General features: G+C 47.4%; 2 protein-coding genes and 2 non-coding genes across 16 annotated transcripts in view; all 4 read left to right on the forward strand.

The window, feature by feature from the left end:
* The window catches only part of arid4b (AT-rich interaction domain 4B), a 30,990-nt gene extending 21,119 nt beyond the window's left edge, over positions 1-9,871 (forward strand). For 2 of the 13 annotated variants that reach the window (XM_040177960.2, XM_040177963.2), the window contains exons 15-24: positions 158-356; positions 494-702; positions 3,418-3,600; positions 4,635-4,719; positions 4,815-5,022; positions 5,155-6,444; positions 6,593-6,703; positions 6,794-7,066; positions 7,266-7,412; positions 7,576-9,871. In XM_040177960.2, coding sequence (XP_040033894.2) covers positions 158-356; positions 494-702; positions 3,418-3,600; positions 4,635-4,719; positions 4,815-5,022; positions 5,155-6,444; positions 6,593-6,703; positions 6,794-7,066; positions 7,266-7,412; positions 7,576-7,727 — 2,857 coding nt within the window. In that variant the 3' untranslated portion in view covers positions 7,728-9,871. The remainder of the gene's footprint in view (positions 1-157; positions 357-493; positions 703-3,417; positions 3,601-4,634; positions 4,720-4,814; positions 5,023-5,154; positions 6,445-6,592; positions 6,704-6,793; positions 7,067-7,265; positions 7,413-7,575) is intronic. The other 11 variants (XM_040177964.2, XM_040177966.2, XM_040177967.2 and 8 more) reach the window with 11 other exon arrangements.
* A 373-nt stretch (positions 9,872-10,244) lies between these two features.
* tomm20a (translocase of outer mitochondrial membrane 20) lies at positions 10,245-12,488 on the forward strand. Its single transcript, XM_078104038.1, has 6 exons — positions 10,245-10,584; positions 10,881-10,927; positions 11,011-11,092; positions 11,212-11,354; positions 11,631-11,701; positions 12,001-12,488. The coding sequence occupies exons 1-5, from the start codon at positions 10,461-10,463 to the stop codon at positions 11,673-11,675; spliced, it is 441 nt and encodes a 146-aa protein (XP_077960164.1). The 5' UTR covers positions 10,245-10,460; the 3' UTR covers positions 11,676-11,701; positions 12,001-12,488.
* On the forward strand, positions 11,404-11,535 carry LOC120821147 (small nucleolar RNA SNORA14). The gene has a single exon (XR_005712502.1). It is a non-coding gene; the product is annotated as a small nucleolar RNA SNORA14 (small nucleolar RNA).
* Positions 11,754-11,888, forward strand: LOC120821148 (small nucleolar RNA SNORA14). The gene has a single exon (XR_005712503.1). It is a non-coding gene; the product is annotated as a small nucleolar RNA SNORA14 (small nucleolar RNA).
* Positions 12,489-20,784: the final 8,296 nt, after the last annotated feature.

Below are 20,784 nucleotides of genomic sequence, written 5' to 3' on the forward strand. Positions count from 1 at the left end.
AGTCTTTTTTTCTCTTTTAATGTCCATCTGGGTGACTTCTTTTTCTTTTTTCACAACAGAGTAAATTAAACTTTTATTTTGTGTTGAGTGTTATGATATGTAAATCTATAAGTTAGAACTGTCACAATATTTTGACGCGTGATGTCTGATCCCGCAGATACCTCAATGGATTTGAGGAATACTGCACTTCCACCGCCATCACTTTCAGGATGGACCTCCCTTTGAAGCAGGCGCCCAAGGGGGAGGTGAAGTCGGAGGGGGAGGCAAGCGGAGCACCGGTCACCTCCTCCAGCTCGGAGGAGCCAAAAGACCAGGTGGATGGAGACCCTTGTGGCACACCGTCTGTAGTCTGCAAGGTGCATTCTCCTAAATACGATCCCATTCAACGCTTTCCTTTTTTTTTCTTTTGACAGCCATCCAAGCTGCGTGTTAGATTAAATACCCCCGGGCCTCCCCCCCGTTGATTATAATGAAGTAATCCCTTTCTTCACAGGACGAGAAGCCGGATTTGGCTCGAAACAAAACGGAGCCCGAGCCGCCGAAATCGGAGGAGGCAAAGGACGGCGGGAGCGACAGCGAGGACGGCGGGGAAGACGGCCCCCTCAACGGCGACGCGGACGAAGGCTCGTCGACGGCTCGCCTCGGACCCGAGAGCGCGAAGGAGGAGCGCGACGACGAGCAGGAGAGCAAAGACAACTCTGGGTAGGTGGTCTGAAAGGATGGTCCCTCCACCAGGGCGGTAAAGATAACCTCATGGCACAAACACGAGCTCCGTGCAGGGCTCCCGCATGGTGACACCGTGCAAATATTCAATCGGACCCTAAATACCCAAACGTTCCATCGGACTAAAGGACCTGAGGCATTCACTCTCCTTGGTGGCAGTTGAAATCTAAAAGACCATTAGCAGATGAGGAGCAGTGACCTTTCTGACCTTAATGACACTAATACCCAGTATACCCACAATCCACCGCTACCTGCTAACCAGAGAGAACAAAGCTCTCCTCACTCCTTCTCTCTGTCTCTCTAACTGAGCTCTTGCCCACTGCCCTCCGTGCTATTATTGTTTCTCGAGGCTTAGTCGCCGTCAGCCGGCAGAGACATCTTAGAGCACCGAAGCCGGACTGCTATGTTTCACCTGGCATGTCATGCTGTGCTCTCTCACCCTCTGTCTCTCTCTCTGTCTCTCTCTCTCTCTCTCTCTGTCTGTCTCTCTCTGGCTGGGATTGTTTGACGGCAGCCAGCCTCTCTGTGCACACAACGTGGCTCGTGATTTCCCTCTTCCCTTTTCTCTCTCTCTCTCTCTCTCTCTCTTTCTCTGTGTCTATTCTCTCATTTTTTTGGCTTTTTGATGTTCAGCTTTATTAAATGTTCCATGTGTGTGAGTGTTGTCACTTGATGCATTAGCACACTAGACACCGTATTGTGCTTTCAGAGGTCGAGGAGGAAGTGACTTCCGCGTTGAAAACTAGTTCAGGGAAGTTGGATAGTTTGTTCTTGGCTAGTGTTTCCTGTGCAGAGCATCTAGGTCATTCTGGGGTTTTTTCACCACCCACCACCCACCCTTGACACTTGTGTCGAGGCGGTTGGGGCCACTGTGGGCAGGGCTAGACCTGGCAAACAACGGGTTCTTGTGTCTGTTTGTGCGAACTGTTGCTCCGAGGGTCCCTCTCTCCGTAGTTCCAATCAGCCTCGGGCTCGAGACAGTGTGACCGTGCTGATCACCACCACATGTGGATTTTCCGTCAGTCCAGATGTTCCCAGATGCTTTAGCTTTGTCGAGATGAGCAGTCCTTGTAGATTATGTGGTAGGGTGAGTGTTTACAGATTCACACAGCAGACTACCTGCAGGGATATCTCATCTTTTCTGAGCCTACAATTTGGATCTGCAGTGCGTGGATCACATTTCTTCATTTCAGCAGCAGCAACTGTGTGTAGTAATAGCGTGGCTGATTCACATTGAGCCTAAATGAGAAATTCTGGGGGGAAAGAGAAGGTGATTTCATAGAAGGAAACTCCTGCGCTGTGCTTGTTATCTTTTTTTTTACCGCCAATGAAGCCTAATCAACTGCTCTATTGTAACGTGTGCTGCTGGTGTTAGAGTGCATAATATCATGCACATTCACTCGAGTGGAACTCTGCAGGTTTAAGGAAATCTAACGCGAGTGATGCTTTTAGATATAAGAAAAAATATGATTTGTTTTGTGCTGCAACTAATAATTATTTTGATTTTGATATGTATTCTTCTGCTGGCCGTCTTTTTGATCCATTGTTTGGTCTATGAAATATATGAAAACAACCAACCACGAGCCTGCAGAGTGAGAGATGACGTCATAAAGTGTCTTGTTTTGTTCACTCAACAAGGCCCCCAAAAAACATAGTTTAACAAAATGCAAAGTATTACGTTTCACAACCTGGAACCAACCATCGTTTGGCATTCTCCTTGAAAAAGAACATGAACGATAAATCAATTCTCAAAATATTTGCTGTTTATTTCCGTTGTCTCGACACAGTACCTGTGCTTGTTTGTGTTCCTTGAACAGGCCGATCACCGATGAGGGGGGGGGGGGGGGGTGTAGAATAGGTCGGTGGTGTTGATTTTATGTGCGCCACGTTTCTAAATATAGGGTGTGGCATTTCGCAGTCTAGCGTGTCTCCGCGCCGCCTTCGGCCGTGGCGTGCGGGGACTCTGCTGGCGGCAGGAGGCGCGAGAAGGATCGGGTGGGGTTCTGTGTCGTTGCTGTTCTGTGTGGCAGCGGACCTAATTGGATCCGGTGGCCGTGCTTCCTCTCAGCGCTGTAGTCTTGCCTTAAGTTGCTGCGCTGCCTGCCAAGTTGTGCTTTGCTGTGCTAACCTGCCCCTGTGGACCCTGTGGCCGCTGTGGCCCTCGCGCCTAAACCACTTACTGGCATTCCTGCACCGCCTGTATACCCTCCAGCTTCGACATCTCCTGACTGTCTCCCACTAGCTCCTCCTTGTGGCTGCTTTGTTTTTTTACAGTGTGCGTGTGTGTGTGTTTGTGAGTGAGAATCCCATGTTGCTGTGTGTGGATTTAGGGTTAGATAGCCTTACACTAGTGTTATTTCCCATGCAAGATGATTGATTTTAGCCATGAAAGAATTCTGTTTTATTCACTGTACACTCTTTGACTGGCATACTGTAAATGAACAGTTGTTTATACTGCAGTTTGTTGTAGGTTACACTGGACTAGAGTAACGGAAGGACAGAAAGTGTATGTTTCTGTATAGGAGAGTTGCTAGTGTTGTAATGGGACAGGGAAGGCAAGGGTGGAGCAAATAAGTAAGAACACAGGCTTCCTAGCAGCAGGTAGCAGAGTTGGGCGGGTGGCTGCGGGCGGGGTTCTGTGGTGCTCATTGGGGCAGCCTAGGGCCAGGAAGTGCTGAACTGTTTTTCTTGCAGGGATGACAGCAGTCAGGAGGGGGAGGAAGGGGAGGAGTTTGAGTGTTACCCCCCGGGGATGAAGGTGCAGGTGAGGTATGGGCGAGCCCGCAATCTGAAGACGTACGAGGCCACTGTGAAAGAGGCAGACGTGGAGGGGGGAGAGGTGCTCTACCTGGTGCACTACTGTGGCTGGAACGTCAGGTAAGACAGGACCTGGGGAGGAATCACCTAACGTCTATATTCACCCTAAAACAAACAAAAACGTTAAAAGAAAAAAAAAGTACATCTCTTAACTTTCAATTGAGCGGCAGGGATCCCCGCTACATGGGTATCCCCTTAGTAATAACACACATCCCCGCCTCACAATTCTGCTTCCCTTGATCCAGTGCCGTGCTCAGTACTCTGACTGCGGAGAGCACTGGGCCATCTAGTGGCAGAAACAGAATTGAGGGCTGGGTCGATGTGGATCACTCCTCGGCTTCCCTTACTCAGTTTCGACTGAGTCCCCTGTCTGTCTGTCTGTCCCCACCCGCCCCCCCAGCTGTCTGTCTCTCCAATAAATCTACAGACAGGCTGAATTTGATACCAATTTGACTCTGGGCGCAGCCAGCCAGTGGGTTTTTGGATAAACATATTTTTTCTTTAGAGATCCTACAAGATGATATGACTTTAAACGTGAGCTACCCTCTGGATCTCTGAAAGGCCAAACAAAGTGCTGCTACACTCACCTCTACCTCTCAACCCTCTCCCCCCCCCTCCCCAGCGGGTCAGGGTTAACGCAGTGTTAAGTAGAGTGTTAGGGTACCATGACACAGAGGTTAACTAGTGCAACTAGCATTTCATTGTCTCAATGTTGTTGTGTGGTCCTCTAGCACTCTATTAGAGACAGTGGGATGTTCTCTGCATTGTGTCTGTCGTGTGGGATGTCGTGAAACTTTTCATTTTCCTCATACAACCCAAGTAGCAACCTTGGTACTGCTGGGACTCTGTTGCATATGATTTGTGTGGTGGTCGGTGTTAATATTGTTTCTTTCTTCATCGTAAAGGTTTGTCTTTTTCCACATAACACCATGGGATTTCTTCCTTTGCTGTTGAGGCTTATTGTGTCACAGCAACATGTTGGGGTCAGACATTAGAGGTGTCTGTGTGGTGGGTGGTGTGAGAGGATAGTTCTTCGCTCCTCTCGAAGATCTGAATGATGAAATTGTCTCTTGTCTTTGCACTTGACTTTTTAGATATGATGAATGGATCAAAGCAGACAAGATTGTGCGCCCGGCCAATAAGAACGTGCCAAAAATAAAGCACCGCAAAAAGATAAAGGTACGAGACTGGAGAGCGGATCGCTTTTCAACCGCAGCTTTTCAACCGGTTTTGATGTGGCGAACAGAAGCGCTGACTGTGTTCCATCCTGACAGAACAAAGCCGAGAGGGAGCGCAACAGGCTGGAGAGGCTCAATGAGAGAGACGTCCTCGGCCCGTCGCCCCACGCCAACCGCCTCGCACGCTCCACATGTGGCCTGAGTCAGGATGTCTTTTCCAAGATGGACGAGGGTGAGGACAAAGGGACTCAGCAGTCTCCAGTCAAGTCTATAGAAATTACTTCTATCCTCAATGGCCTGCAAGGTAGCAACACTCATTAGCCTGTAGTCCTCATGCACACTTAAAGCAGCTTAGGACTTTGTCAGTCTGTGGTGGTTTGATTAGGCTGTTGATAACCTGCTGAATCTAACAGACGTCCTTTCTCGTTTACCTCAGCCTCGGAGATGTCCACAGACGACAGCGAGCATGATGATGATGATGATGATGGCGATGATGATGAGGAGGAGGAGGAGGAGGAGGAGGGCGAGCACAACGAGGAGGATCGCCCCGGTTGCAGAGGCAGCCCCAGAAAGGCCCCGCCGGAGCCCCCGCAAACATCGGAGTGCTTGGAGAGCGGGACCCCTCCCGAAGCGTCCAAAGCTTTTCCCGTTCCAGGAAAGAACCAGGAACCGGCGGCCTCCGAGAGCGCCGATGTCGGGAAGCGCAGGAGCCAACCGGAGCTGGAGGGAGAGCAGAGCAGCAGGAAGAGAAGATCGGACGGTGCAGCCGAGAGGGCCCCGAAGGGCCAATCCAAAGCCAAGACCCGGAGCACCAGGAGCGCCGACTGGCTGCCCGGAGCCTCCCCCAGGAAACTGGAGGAGAGAGCGGCCGGACCCGGGGAGGAAGGGGGGGCCTCGTCCAGCAGCAGCTCAGAGGACGACAGTGCCGAGTCCAAAGCGGCCGAGCCCCAAGCGGAGGAAAGTGAGCGAGGCCGAAAGCCAAAGGGTTCGCCTTCCAAGAAGTACAACGGGACGAAGGAGAAGACCAAAGGGGGCAGACAGGCCGGCTTCTGGGAGATTCCCGAAAAGAGGGCCAAAATGTCTGGGAACGCAGAGGAAAGGCCGGCGGTCCGCTCTAAGGGCCAGAAGGACGTGTGGTCCAGCATCCAGGCCCAGTGGCCCAAGCAGACTCTCAAGGAGCTGTTCTCTGACTCGGACACGGAGGCCGCCAATTCTCCCCCTCCGCCGGCGCCCCCGTGCCCCAAGGAGCCCGGCGTCGAGCAGGAGGCCGGACCCGAGGACGAGGGCTCGGCGGAGCGGCCGGAGAACGACAAACTGCAGGAGTTCCCGAGCAGCGGCAGCAACTCTGTGCTCAACACGCCACCAACGACGCCCGAGTCTCCCTCAGGGGGAGGCGGCGCCGCGGAGGAGTCTGGCGAGGCGCGGGCGTCCTCCTCCCCGCAGCCGCCGCCGCCCGCAGCGGCCATGGTGCCTTTGGAGACCGCGTCGGACTCTCTACCCCCGGGACCCGCGCAGGAGGAAGTGGCGGGCGGGCGCAGTGAGACAGACAGCAGCACGGTGGAAGTGGAGAGTCTGGGCGGGGAGCTGCAAGAGCTCCCTCGGGACGAGGGGGCCGGTTCCCCCTCCAAGGTGTTTGACGTCAGCCTCTCCTGCAACAACAGCAGCAGCAGCTGCAGTCTGGAGCTGAGCAGCAGCAGCCACCAGGAGAGCGAGCAGAAGTCCAAAGGTACAAGTAACAGCCAACTCACTCAGGCCTTTGTTTCCTCCGCCTTGATTCGCTATTCATTATTTCTACTTTTAAGAGGGAAAACCAAATAACTAACAGGCCGACTACTTATTTCACCGTTCGCCTCCGTGCGTTTTGCCTTTTGCAGCCTCTGCGAATCAGAAGCGGCAGAAGGAACCCCCCGCAGGTGGGCCGTCAAAGAAACAAAAGCCAAACCGCAAGAGCCTAGTTGTGCCTCCCAAAAAGAATAGGAAAGCAGGTGAGAACCACTGACCAGCCTTCTTATTTCAACAGCGAGCAGACATTTTATCGGCCTTAGAATCTTCATTCTGCATTTGCTCGTTTCCAGATTGTTGTACCCCTTCTTTTTTCCCCGCTTCAGCCGTCTTTCCTCCTCCAGCCAACAGCAGCGACAGCGAGGACCAGTCCGTTGTCGGGGGCACTGCCAAACCGACTGCCTCGAAAAGCAACGCCCCGGACGCGAAGGCCACCACTTCGCCCAAGTGTCACATTCGATCTCCCCCGAGCCATAAGTACCACAAGCAGGGTGACGCCGAGCACACGCAGCACCGAGACCATCACGGGAGATCGTCGCGTGTGTACAAGTGGAGCTTCCAGATGTGTAAGTGTTGCACGTGCAAGTCATTTGTCATCCCCTATTTGATTGTTATGAATCGACGGATTTGTCTCTGTGGTTGGGATGTAATTTATCATTTTATCTAGCAACTCTGTTTCATCATATTCATTGAGTTTTATATGCGTTTACGTCTTTGCTCTAGTAACTCTGGGCTCCTAAAATGCATTATTTTCGCTCCGCTTAGCTGACCTGGAGAAGATGAGCGGCCTGGAGAGGATTTCATTTCTTCAGGAGAAGCTGCAGGACATCAGGAACCACTATCTCTCCCTCAAGTCCGAGGTGGCCTCCATCGACAGACGTCGAAAACGCATGAAGAAAAAGGAACGGGAAAGTGAGTCGACACTTTGTGACCTCGACATCACCGGGCTGGTGTTGCTCCAGCTGTTCTTGAACCTATTCTCAAGTTTGCGTGTAAAGATCTGGATCCCCATTAAAGCCGAGAGTGCCTCCAAACCGACAATAACCAAAACCCTCTTGTCTTTGTCTCCCCAAAGGCACGGTGGCGGCTTCCTCCTCGTCCTCCTCGTCCTCGTCCCCGTCCTCCAGCTCACTGACTGCGGCGGTCATGCTGACGCTGGCCGACCCGCCGGTGTCCTCCTCCTCCTCCTCCTCTCAGAACTCTGGGGTATCAGTGGAGTGCAGGTGACAGGACCAACCGGGGAAAAAAGCCACCGCACTAAGCACTTAACCAGCACCCCGGGGGCACTGCCCCCCCCACCCCCCCATCCAACACGACGGACAAGTCAACCTACATACTGTAACTACTGGGACCCGAAACCAACCACACCAGAGACAAACAAAAACAACAACAAAAAAGAAACAAGCACTGTTTTCTATTGACAATTATTTTCTCGGCAAGCTAATGGCACTTAAGTGCACTTTTCTCAAGATTGGGTCGGGGGATAATAACATTTGCCCAAACAATACAAAACGGTCTTTTACGCTCTCCTTAATTGAACATTTATAAGAATTGTTTTTGAAAGCAATAATAATTTCCATTTGATGAAGTTGATATTGGTGAGGAATGATTTCCAGCTCTGTCCTCGTAGCCTGACGCTGTGCTTGCCCTGTTGTTGTGAGTCCAGAGGAACAGTGCCACATCGGCGCTTGGAGAGCAGGAAATTTAACTTTTTTTTTGCCACATTTCTCTGTTCACCCTCATTACTACAAAAAAAAGGCCTTTGTGTGGTTAAACCTCAAGTGGTTGACGACGCTCTTGTCGCGTGCCGGCACGTGGTGCTGTACGTGTTTGCATTGAGTCCTGGAGGTGTCGGCGTTTTGGGTTTCAGACCATCACAGGTCCACTGACGGCCTCAGTGGATGAATATGGAATGATACTGTAGTGCCTTTTTGTTCTTCTCCATGGGGCACTTTGAGAAAGGACTGCACTCGTTCCCCCTGATCCTCTTCTCGATTCAGAGGCTCTGCTGGAATAATGTGTTCCTTTGAAAAGACTGGAGAATGCCCCCTGATTGAGAAGGCACTGAAGGGCTGAGTCTGACCGATAACGATGGTTTTAATCGGCGTATGGTGAAATTAAAAGTATAATTGTAAAAGCGGGAACTCGTATACTGGATCACCTGAAATCTACTACTGAATAGTCACCCTGTTTGGGTGCAACTGTTAAGTCTGGCAGTATAAAATGTGCAATGATGAAGGTGATGAATCCAATGGTAACATTGCTCCAGTCGCTTAGCCTTTTTAAAAGCCCATTTGATTCATTTGATTATGTTTCCATCAGCCATTTAATCCCCTCTGTCCCATTGTCTTCACCCAAGATTTGCAACTGGATCAAGTTAACGTGAAGGCAGCTATAGGAGGTATTTATTGCATGTACTCTGTACTGCAGAACACATGAATGAAGCGGAGACCCACTATTGGCAGTGTTTTAAACAAACATGAAGGTATTCAATTAAGTGTATTTCTGCTTCGGTAAATACAGCAACGCGTACTCTTTTGGCATCTTTCTAGTAGTACTAGTGTTCAAAAGTGTCATGCCAGTTTTTCTCACACTCATCCCCACCAAAAACGTTTGGTTCTGTTTCGTGTACTATGACCAGATTCAATTTAAAGATATTGTAATTGTACATTTATATCATAAAGTGACGTATGTGTGTACATTTCTGAAGACATCTCCAGTGTTTCCTTTGTATAAACCCCCCACTGTACGATAACCTGAAGTTACATTTTGTTTGGCACCTGTATGTAATTGTATGCTTTTGTTATACATTTGTATATTGAGAAGTGTTTTGAGTCAAGCTATTTAATATCTTGCACTGTTAATAACATGTACCTTTCTGTACAGACAGTTTTACGGTTTTATCTGCAGTCTAAGTGTAAATACTGAGGGTTGCAGCATGTTTGTTCTCCCCTTTGGTCTTCATTATTGTTCTCTTGTAGGAACAGATATATTTGAGTTCATTTGTTGTTTTGTTTTTCCTCTTTTCATGAGTTTGAATACTTTCTTTCTTCCATTTTTTTCAATGTCCTGTTTTACTTTAGTTTGTATTCTTTTATTTTCTTATAACTCGTGCTTGTAAGAGAAGAGTGGTGGTTCTGGACGCGGCTGAACTATTTTACAACCTGTACATAGCCTGAAGCTTCAGCTGTATGAACCTCTATATGGAAAATAGTCTGGATCATAGATTAAGAGAAAGTAATGGAGCTTGTTGAAAAATGCTCAATAGTATTTATTAGGCTCATCTGAAGATGATCAATGTGTAATTTATTGTAAAAATGTAAGCAAAGCAGAAGCCTCTGTTTGAAATAAATGCCATAGTTTGTGAAGTATTCAGTGTGTCTCTTGCCTTCAGTGATGGAAAATAAGTATTGAGTAACCTTATTTGTGAAGTACAATTTGTCGGTACTGACACTATACATGATTAATTCTGTTTTATTATACTTTTACTTAATTTCCATGGGAAAGTTGTACTTTTTACCCCCATTTGCACCAGTCGGTTTTACTACATACATTTACTAAATGTAATGTAAGGAGTTAATTTGCCACAGTAACTTTAAACACTTGAGAAGCTTTCAAAAATGACACAACAGAGATTTACTACCAAACAGTATAAACAAAGTGAACTATTTAACCGTGGTTAAATTGAACATGCTTGCTGCTTACGTCGCGCATTATAAATAACTTCCGGTGCTTAAAATGCATGAAGCAGGTTGATATTCTTTTGCTACACTTTGGTATTTCAATACCCGTTTTCTTCCAGAATAAGTCGTTGATTGGCTATTGAGCTCAAACTGGAGCATGACGCGTCATCGATGCGTCATGCTGCGACCTACGTACTTCCGCCCCTTGCTTCCTTAGCAGCCGGCTAGCTGCTTACCAGCTAGTGCACCGCGGACCTCGCTCACCCACAGGTTAGAAATGATGAGCGGACAGACGAGTGCGGTTGTCGTCGGGGCATGCGGGGCCCTTTTCGTCGCATACTGCATTTATTTTGACAGAAAGCGGCGGAGTGACCCTCTCTTTAAGGAAAAGCTGCGCGAGCGTAAGTATTTGGGCTGGAGGGCGCAAAGAAAGTTAGCGTTAGCTTGGTGGCCTAGCATTATGGCTTCCAAGTAGCGAGACAGAAAACGTTATGCGTTTCTGTGTTTATCTATATGTGGCGTAGAACGGGGTTAACAAGAGCTTTGACTTAATCTCGCCGGGCCACTTTGCCGGATAGATCGCGTTACATGATCCTAGAAACCCGTAGCTAGCAGCTTAGCTTGTGACCACGTGTTACTCGAGTCCGACCTAATACCAGACGTGCCAGCACGGTCTAAAGCCGCTTCTGTTTCGCAGGTAGAAGAAATCAAAACGTTTCTAGTGCAAAGTCTGGATTGGCAAGGGTAGGAGAAAACCACTATCGTGCTTTTGTGAGTCACCGGGGCCTAACTGTGCACTTCTGACTCTTCTTTTCTTGACCTTGAAGCTACCTGACCTGAAGGACGCGGAAGCTGTTCAGAAGTTCTTTTTGGAGGAAATCCAGCTGGGAGAGGAGCTCCTTTCACAAGGTCAGTGTGCTCTCGATGTATTCATGCCTAAGCACTGCAATGCTTCATGTAAAGTTTCAGTCAGCACTTTTGCATTCCTTGATCTGTATTCTAAACTTTTTGCAACCTTTTGAATCCAGGTGACTTTGAGAAAGGAGTGGACCACCTGACCAATGCCATTGCAGTTTGCGGTCAACCCCAGCAGCTGCTCCAGGTGCTGCAGCAGACGCTGCCTGCTCCAGTCTTCCAAATGCTTCTCGCCAAACTGCCCACCATCAGCCAGGTCAGAATGTCTCCCATCCCGCATCAAAGTCTGAAGTGTTTGTTTTGCAGAGCATCCTTAAACCCCCTGGTTGCCATTTGTGGTCTCTGGGACACAAAAGGGTGCAAGATCAACTTTAGGATTATCCAAAGCAGAGAGCCGTGTGTCAGTGGCTCTCGGCTATTTCACCCCTAAGACATAAATACTAAGCATAGGAAAACGCAGCTTCATTTCCTGTAAGTTGAAAAATGTCATGTTTAGTGTTTTTGCATAACCTGGATGATTTGTGTTTTGCAGCGAATCATCGGCTCTCAGCATTTGACAGAAGACGACGTGGAATGAATGTGTGTGAGATGGAAATAAGAGAGGTGAGGACTTACCGCACCGGCCATTCACATCTGTGTTTTTTCCCCTTTGGCGCAGCATCCTTTGTAAACCCCCTAGTTGCCATTTGTGGTCTCTGGGACATGAAAGGGTGCAAGATCAACGTTAGAATTATCCAAAGCTGAGAGCCATGTGTCAGTAGCTCTTGGCTATTTCACCTCTAAGACAGAAATTCCAAAATAACAAGTAACTCGTCATGCTTGAAGTTTCTAGCTCTTGTGTAATTTGTGCTTTGATAGTCTCTTGCCATAACCTCTAAAATATATTGTTTTCTGTATTTCAGAGAATCCTCAGAGGTCAGCCTTTATCAGAGGACGACCTTGAATGGGACTTTGATTGAGACAAACAACTGCTATTACTGAGATTGTCTCAAGTATTTCAGGTGTTTGTGGATTGTGTGGATGTGACTGCACTTGAGAGCCTGATAACTGAGCTCGACTTTGATTTCTACAACAGCACTCTGAGGTTAAAGAAGTTTGTGCGAGATACTGAACACATTCCATCTTTCTAATCTGATTTCTGTCGGTTTATTCTATTTTTCTCAAATGGAATTGTGTGCTTTATTAGGGTGCTTGGCTGCTGATATGTACTTTATTTAAAATAATAGTTATGTAAATGTATGGTTGTACAGTTTAAATGAATTATTTCTTAAGAGGTGCCTACACCAAGCAGAAAATGTGTTTTGTGGGCTGTCAAGTTTTCAAATTGTTTGTTTCAGTCAATCATATCAGGAAATGTGTGTAAAATCCTACAATAAAACATGAAAACACAGGAACAGTTTCTGGTTGTGACTCCCCAGTAGATGGCAGTAGCAATGCACAGAAGAATGTAAAGCTTTGTTTTAAAACGTGGCAACGGGACATTTTTTGTTAGGAAAGCCACATTTTGATGAATAAAAATGGTGCAGAACTCAAGGATAAATTCTGCTACGGATTTAATAAAAGTACACCCAACAGCAGATTGTGTATGAAACATTACAGAAGCTAATATAAAGCACTCTTGATATGTAGGATGCATACGTCTAGATGAAAACACGTCTTCTACGTGTTAGTAAATCATTCACTGCTAATGAAATGTCGAGTGTTTTGGTTTCCAGCATGTGTGAGTGCACTGAGCTGCGTTGTCTTCATCGTGAATGGCTCCACTGTGCGTGCAGGGGAGCCAAAGTTGAGCCGGTCGTTGGGGAAGAGGGTATTTCTGTTTTGACGAGCGTCTCTTGGAAGACAAATAGAGCCGTAATTGTTTTTATCCCCGTCTGCTGATGTTTTTCTAAGAAGTCGCTGGAGAGCAGCTCGGCCCTTGACGTTGCCAGGAAACCGTAGCGGGGGGGTTCAACATTAGGAATGAGAAATGAAAATTGAACGGCGGCCCAGAAATGTCGAGTTACGACTAAATGGTAGACGGTGTTCCATTTTCCACAAGCTCATGTGCTCACTCGGCAGCCTTTCTTGTTTGTTTTGACGATTGGTGGAAAAGAAGGCGAAGCCCGTCGGCACCCGTGAATTCTTTAGCTAAAATCCCTAAACCAAAACCCATTCATTCTCTATGGTAGTGCTAAACCACTACGGATGTAATATATATTTGGCCACCGGTGGCGCTGTTGTGCGGCCCGAGCGTTTACCCGGATGTAAAGCGTTGCCGTCTACCCGGCAAGCAAAGAGCAGAAGTAAATATGCACTAATAAAGATGGACGCATACAGCGCCGACCAAAAGAAACTCACTCGTACGTGTCGTACTTAAACAATTAAATGTCAGTGCACACATTCCGAACAGGTAGGCAGGCAGGCTAATCCACAACGTGTATGTGTTTACACACCTCCTGGATCCTGATTGGTGTCGCTGCTGCAGCCGCAAGGCACTGATTGGATGCTCACAGACCACAACACAGCGCAGATGAAAATGATTCAGACTACGGCGTTTATATGTTCAACAATAGGAAACGTAGTCTTAGCTGTTTTAAAATTACACCAAGTTTATTTCGGATTATTCCAAAGGAAGAATACAAGGCGCAGGGAACTTTGAGGTGCGTAAACGCCACTTAGAGGTTCGTAAAAGCTATTTAGAGGTGCGTAAACGCTATTTCCAAAATCCCAGAGGTGCGTAAACGGCGTTTACGTGCGGTTACCCTCCACTACAGCCCTGACTATACCCTGTATATTTATTATGCTAATAATATATTGTATATTACATTATATTCTGTATACATACTATGCACGTACTGAGAGAATATTAAACTATAAAACGTCGTTAGCCATACTGCACTTTAGTACAAGTGTCATGTCTATAAATTTATTTTAGTGTCACACCAGTTTATAGTTGTGTTCACGTGTGTTTGACTGCATTAATTACTAATTGCATATCACAGATGTTACTCAACTAATAAATGGGGATCTTGTAATACAGCGATTCCCAAAGTGTGGGCCGCGAAGGTCATTTACATAAATAAAATGTTTTTAATTTTCAATTTTGAAAAGTTTGAAATTAATATCAAAATATTTATGATGCGGCACATTAGTTATGTGAAACATTAATTGATGAAGCACAAACAATTTAAACGAATAGATTAATAAAACAATAAGGCTCTCGCTCGAAACAGCTGCTCTTGTCCGCCTGTCATCATTCAACAAAAGGCGCCGCCAAACAAAACAATGTCAAATGGGGCGCCCTCTTGTAGTATTAAAGTAAATAGACCGCATTTTCCGCACTCCAAGGGGCACTTAAAAGCCTTTCATTTTCTCAAACGACAGTACGCCTTATAATCCAGAGCGCTTTATATATGTATCAATTGGTTAATCGGTTGATCCATACTGGTTGTACACGGCGCTCAAGGCGCTCTGCCAAACATGCCAAAGGCCTGTCTACGACGGCGAGATGCTGAGCGGCCCTCAAGCGCGTGAGATATGGAGCTTGTTTCAGGGCGCGTCGGAGAAACAAAGCTGACGTTCTTGCCGAGAACTTAACAGAGATTAAAGAGCGAGAGACGGCGCTCTTTTCTCTACAGTAGCTGAACTATCTTAACGGGGAAAATGAGTTATTCTAAAAGGAGCCCTTGGCAGGCGGCGTGGCTGGAGAGCAGCCGAAGGAGACAACAATCTGCACCGTGCGGCCATGTCGCGGCCCAACGGCCCCCGCCAAGGTCAGGCGGGCCGAGCTCGAGCCGAAGCGGAGACGGACGGTGAGCATTGGTTGCGCATTCTCTCCTCGCTGCCGAGATGACAGAAGATTTAAGGCGTAGTTGGCGAGGGGGGAGGCGGGAGCGGACGCACCTCGCAGCATCGATCGGACCCTGAAAGCACCATCTCCACCACCCCGACGTCAAACGTTTGACTGCAGTATCTTATGCACATTATAATCCGATGCGCGCTATATATGAAAAATGTTCTAAAATACGTCATTCATTGAAGGTGCGCCTTATTGTGCGGAAAACACGGCACACAAGCTCCGAAGAAAATGGTATACAAAACATACATTGTCGGTTAATACATTTTTAATCGGTTAAATTCTTAAGGTCATTTAATCATCCCTAGTTTATGTTTTGATCAGAGTTGTGATTAAAGGTTTGGTGGGCCGCAAAAGATTTTTAGATTTCAAAGTGCGCCGCGGCATTTGGGACCCGCTGTTGTAATAGATTAAACTACCAGAATTGTTTAAAGTCAGTCAAATGTAAACACATTAATGCCTCAATGATTAGGATAATATATGTTATATTTGTTTTAATCTTTCATTGCATTGAATTTTATTTTGATGACCATAGACACTGGAGCACACATGGTGGTCTATATCACTGCTGTCACATTGATGGCTTTCTTTTTCTTTTTTCTTTCAGGGATTGCTGTGTTGCATTCAAGGTGGCAGAGTCGTGTGCAGGAGAGCATCTGAAATGGGATTCTTGGAGAACAACAGATGCAATTGTTGCCGATGTCACTTCTGGTAACCTCCGAAACACATGTGCTTCACGATCACATTTTAATGCAAACATTAATATCAAGCTGGACTTGTTTCACTGCATGCGTTCCTCCGTGAGTGTCAGAGCATCAGGCCCTGTACAGTTCCTTCGCTCAGTTCCTCTGGACTGGGACAAGCACAACAGCAAGACAGATCACACCCAGGCCCCGAATCCACCTCCTCAAAGTGGCAGTCGCAGGTTCCTCTGTCATCCTCACTGGCACCATGAAGGTTGTTCCAGTTTTCTCCATGTTCTGAGTCCCAGAACAACCCCAGGGCCTCGGGTAGAGCCAGGTAAACATCTCACGCACGGACATAGTGATTGACAACATCAGCGCTAGCTAACTTTATTTTTATGGATAGCGTATTACATTTGTGTCACTTTTCCATTTTTTTACAAGATGTGAAAATATATTTAGGGTGTTATTGAATAAACATTTACACACAAATACCAGTCTTTCATGAGCTTTTAATGGAAGTTTATATTTATTATACAAGTATTTGATTCTATAGGTGCAGACAATGTGTGAGACATGAGAGTGTGAGAGAGTATGAGAGACAATGTGTGAGACGTGAGAGTGTGTGAGAGAGTATGAGAGACGATGTGTGAGACATGAGAGTGTGTGAGACAGTATGAGAGACAGTGGGAGACAGTCCGTGGGACAGTATGTGAGATAGCGGATGCTCGGCTGCAGCGTGTGGTAACATCACGTAATGTTTCGGCTCGTACAGGACGTCATCGCGGCTAAAGTCTGTCCCTATAAAACGTTAATCTAACTGATATCGTTCCTGCGCCGGAGCAGGTTCAAGTTTTTCAATGTGTTGCTATGGTGATTTAGACAAACCTGCTTCGGGGCAACCGGAAAGCCTCATCTACGTCATCTCATCCTGAAAATGATCCGGCTAACTCAGTCAGCCACGTACGAGGAACAGGGCCCAGGGAGCGTATTCAGCGCTGCATGCAAGTGCGAGTATGAGTTATACTAAGGTCAAATCTGCTGTCTTGAAAGCATACGAGTTGGTCCCTGAGGCCAGAAGTACCGCCAGAAGTTCAGGAAGTGGCAGAAGTGATAAACAAACTAATGTGGAATTCGCTCGTGATTTGCTGTGCCATTTCAACCACTGGTGTTCCGCTGCAGATGTTGAGAGTTTTGATGTGATTCGATAGTGTTGGAACAATTAAAAAATTCGACTCCTCAGCGTATTGCGACGTATGCAGGGCTGTAGTGGAGGGTAAACGCACGTAAACGCCGTTTACGCACCTCTAGAATTTTGGAAATAGCGTTTACGCACCTATAAATAGCGTTTACGCACCTCAAAGTTCCCTGCGCCTTGTATTCTTCCGTTGGAATAATCCGAAATAAACTTGGTGTAATTTTAATACCGCTAAGACTACGTTTCCTATTGTTGAACATATAAACGCCGTAGTCTGAATCATGTTCATCTGCGCTGTATTACGGTCTGTGAGCATCCAATCAGTGCCTTGCGGCTGCAGCAGCGGCACCAATCAGGATCCAGGAGGTGTGTAAACACACGTTGTGGATCAGCCCAGTGGTCCCCAACCTTTCTTACCTCACGGACCGGTTTCATGTCAGACAATATTTCGCGTACCGGTCGAGAAGGTCCGGCGGGGGGGGTAGTAGTCGTTGCGGGCGGAACGACCGACGGGGGGGTAGTGGTCGCGCGCTCTGTGTTTGCTGGTCGTGCACGGTAAAAGGACAAGAAAAACGCCTGGTGACGCGTAGATTAGAAAGCCTTACAGAGTCGCGACGCTTTGTGTTGCGTTGCTTCACATCGCGTCGAGGTCTGTATGATCACAAAATTCAGAGTTTACCTACCTCTAATTTTACCACTACAGCACTGGACGTATGTAAGTGAACAGAACGCAACCACTGCACTTAGAGCGGCTGAGCTGGCGGACGATTTTGTGTTGACGCACAAAAGTGGGTTTGGTGAGGTGTGCTCAACATGTGAAGGTGTCCTCGGGAGCGCTCGTTTCGGGGTCTTTTCAGTCTTTAGTAGCCCACCCCACGCATGCATTTAAAGACTCACGTGGAAATACTTTTACCATGCTCCAAATAATTGCCTATGAGAGCAACATGTAATCCAGCAATGAACACATAATATGTTTAGTGAAAGTGTACATGTAGCCTGATTAAAATGATGACAGGACACGAAGATAAATGCATTTCTCTTTAATGTGGAATCTTTATTTCCCCCGACTGCACTCCTGGAACACAGCCTTAATGTGTCAAATTAAGGAGACACTTGGGACAGTGTACAACAAATAAACAATTGTTTTTCTTTACTAACTAGTAACAGTATGACATGGAATAGAGCTCACAATTACATAAAGTTAACAGTTAGGCTACATAAAAAAAACAGTAGTGACGCCCTCCTGTTAAACAGAGACAAAGAACATGCACATCGGTCTCGTGCTGTTCAACACTCACATCACTGTCGTTCCTCCAAAAGCCCCGGAAACAATAAAGTCACTGGAGCGCCTGCGCTCGCGGCTCCGTGCACATGCGACCTCGACCCCCGGCAGCTCGTCACTCTGCTCTAAACGAAGCAGAGCCGCAAAACCCGAGAACATACACTCCGTTAACAGTTCAAATCACGATGTACATGGCGAGTCAGGTTTATTAATGCGAGAACACTTACGCTGACCCGCTGAACAGGTGTTTCCCCAGCGCTGTTCCGATGCTAACCGCTAACACTGTGTCGTCCTCGGTAGCCGCCAGGTCCCGTTCTGCAGCTCCAAATCCCACGTGAACTCATGGCGATGTAAAGTGACAGTACGCGCTCACCCTGTGTGCGGACCATCTAGCAGCACGAAAACCCCCCTGCCCCCACTTCACCCGGCTACATACAACCTCAGACTAATCACACTTTTCAACAAAGCAATTGGTTAAAATAATTCGTTAGGGTATTTAATGCTTCTGAGTTTTCAGAGAGACGCAAGGACACGCAGACGCAAGAGCCCCTTGCGTGTCCCTTGCGTGCCTTTTCACACCTCCTTGCGTGCGTCGACCCATTTTCTAGACGTCTAGCGTCAAAAGCTACGCAAGCCGGGCTGCGATAGGTCTGCTAACTACATCCTTTACGGAGTCTCACATTTCCCTTTTCATAGCCCGATACCGCCATTATTAAAGCGAAGAATGTTTACGAGAGAACGGATCAGATTGAAGAGCTTTAGTCGGAAGAGATGCGTAAATATGACCGCTTCTACAAGCAGTCATTGGCGGACTATGAGGCCTCTGATTCACGGAGGGAGATCTCCGCAAATGTCGGTTTGCCGGTCGAGAGGTGAACAAAGTTGTGGAGGAAAATACGGGACAAATGTGTCCGCGATGAAAAGCAGCAGCGGCGACGCACGAGGCAATAAAGTCTATGATAAATAAATAAACAAACCAACAACTTCCACACACAAAGACGTGACTCTCTAGGTCGTCTTCAACAAAACACGTTACTCCGCCTGTTGTTCTGGAGTCGAATTGCTCTGCAACACACGCAAGACTTTTAGAGCCATGAATTGAAACGAGTGCGTCGACGCAACGACGCAGAAGCAGAAGCAGAAGCAGAAGCACGCCTCCTCCTGCAAACAAACACTGCTGCTGGACACGACCTCCGTCCCCTGCAGACTGTAAGAGACATCAAGCCTGTCTGACATAAAGCCTTGATATTGCGTAATTCAGCATGACACAGCACAAAAAAGTCTAAAGCAAAGTCTTCCACAATCTTAAGTGGAACTTTTTTTTAAATGCAGTCAATGAGGTGTTTTAATTTGATGCCATTATTTACTGCAGCCCTGCTCTATTTGAGTCTGCTCTAATGGATTATGAGTCAGCTCTTCACATCCGACGAGGCCGACGGGGGATGAAAAATATCTAAAATAAAGAAACTCCTTTTTGTGCAGTAGGGGGAAGTGTTGCTCCAGCCTGTGTGTCTGCAGACCCCTCATGGTTTACCGTTGAATGGAGAGAGAGCCGAGAGCAAAAACGCTTCCAGTTGACAGCAATAACAATGGCTGCCTGCAGCACAGAGACCATGTGCTCGGGAGGGGTGATTATTTATTTTTTTGAACAGTTTTGTAATCCTTTTTCCTAATGTGCTCACGATGACAGACGGGGCCTGTTCAATCATTGCAGGAAATAACCTGTTATTGCAGGCAACATTAAAATCCCAGGATACGGCACAGGGGAGCGAACCAAAGCGCTCTGACTGCCATTCTAATTTGTCTTTGCATGGATTCCGATCGTATGTCAAACGCTGTATTGGGAATTTTCTAATCACACGAGCTCCACAACTCATTACTGGAAATCCTGTCAACAAATGATCCACAGCAGTAATTACCTTTCGCGGCGTTCTTCCATTCTGTGGGCTTGAATGTCAGAGCTTGATTACTGCTCCGAATACCGAGAGCCTTACGCACAGAGATTTGGTGTATCTGTCCGATGGAGATGTCTGGTCATGTAGGAGCAGCTGTGTTTTGGGAGTTTTAAGGTCGGCCAGAAATAACTAGCGTAGCATGCGGTTGCCATGGCATCTCAACGGAGCTCTGCTTGTGGAACGCGCAGTAACAGCAGGTATTTGCTGTCCGTAGCGGGCCGACCACTGACTGCTTGCCCCCTCCCCAATATGTCCTCGGATGCTTCCGTGTTTTTCTTGGAACCTGTTTTCCCTCCAGGCCCGGTCGATGCTGCTGACGTCATGGCTGCGGCCTACTGTACTGTCATGGTAGAGGAGGGCAGGCCGGGGGAGAAGAAACACGAGACGTGTCGGTCCTGGGCCAGCAGCTATAATAAACACTGCATTCTGTTCTGCACTGCCGCTTGTGCAGCAGAGTATTAATTACCTTTCCGTGTGTGTGTGTGCGAGTGTGTCACCAGCCAGGGAATGAAGAAGAAACATTTCCAAGGCACGTCCTTAAAATAAAGCAGCACTGTACGTGCTCAGAGTATTAACTTCCACACAAATGACCCATTTTTCCATCTCAAAGGACTGGTGGAAAAAAAAGGGGGGGAAGAGGGGGTTAACGGTGGAGCCGATCACGTGAATCCCAAGCAGGCGTCAATCGCTGGCGGATTTCTCTTCCTCTGTGGGGCAATGTCTTTCTTTT

The sequence above is a fragment of the Gasterosteus aculeatus genome, chromosome 6 (assembly GCF_964276395.1).
Source record: "Gasterosteus aculeatus chromosome 6, fGasAcu3.hap1.1, whole genome shotgun sequence".
Taxonomy (NCBI): domain Eukaryota; kingdom Metazoa; phylum Chordata; class Actinopteri; order Perciformes; family Gasterosteidae; genus Gasterosteus; species Gasterosteus aculeatus.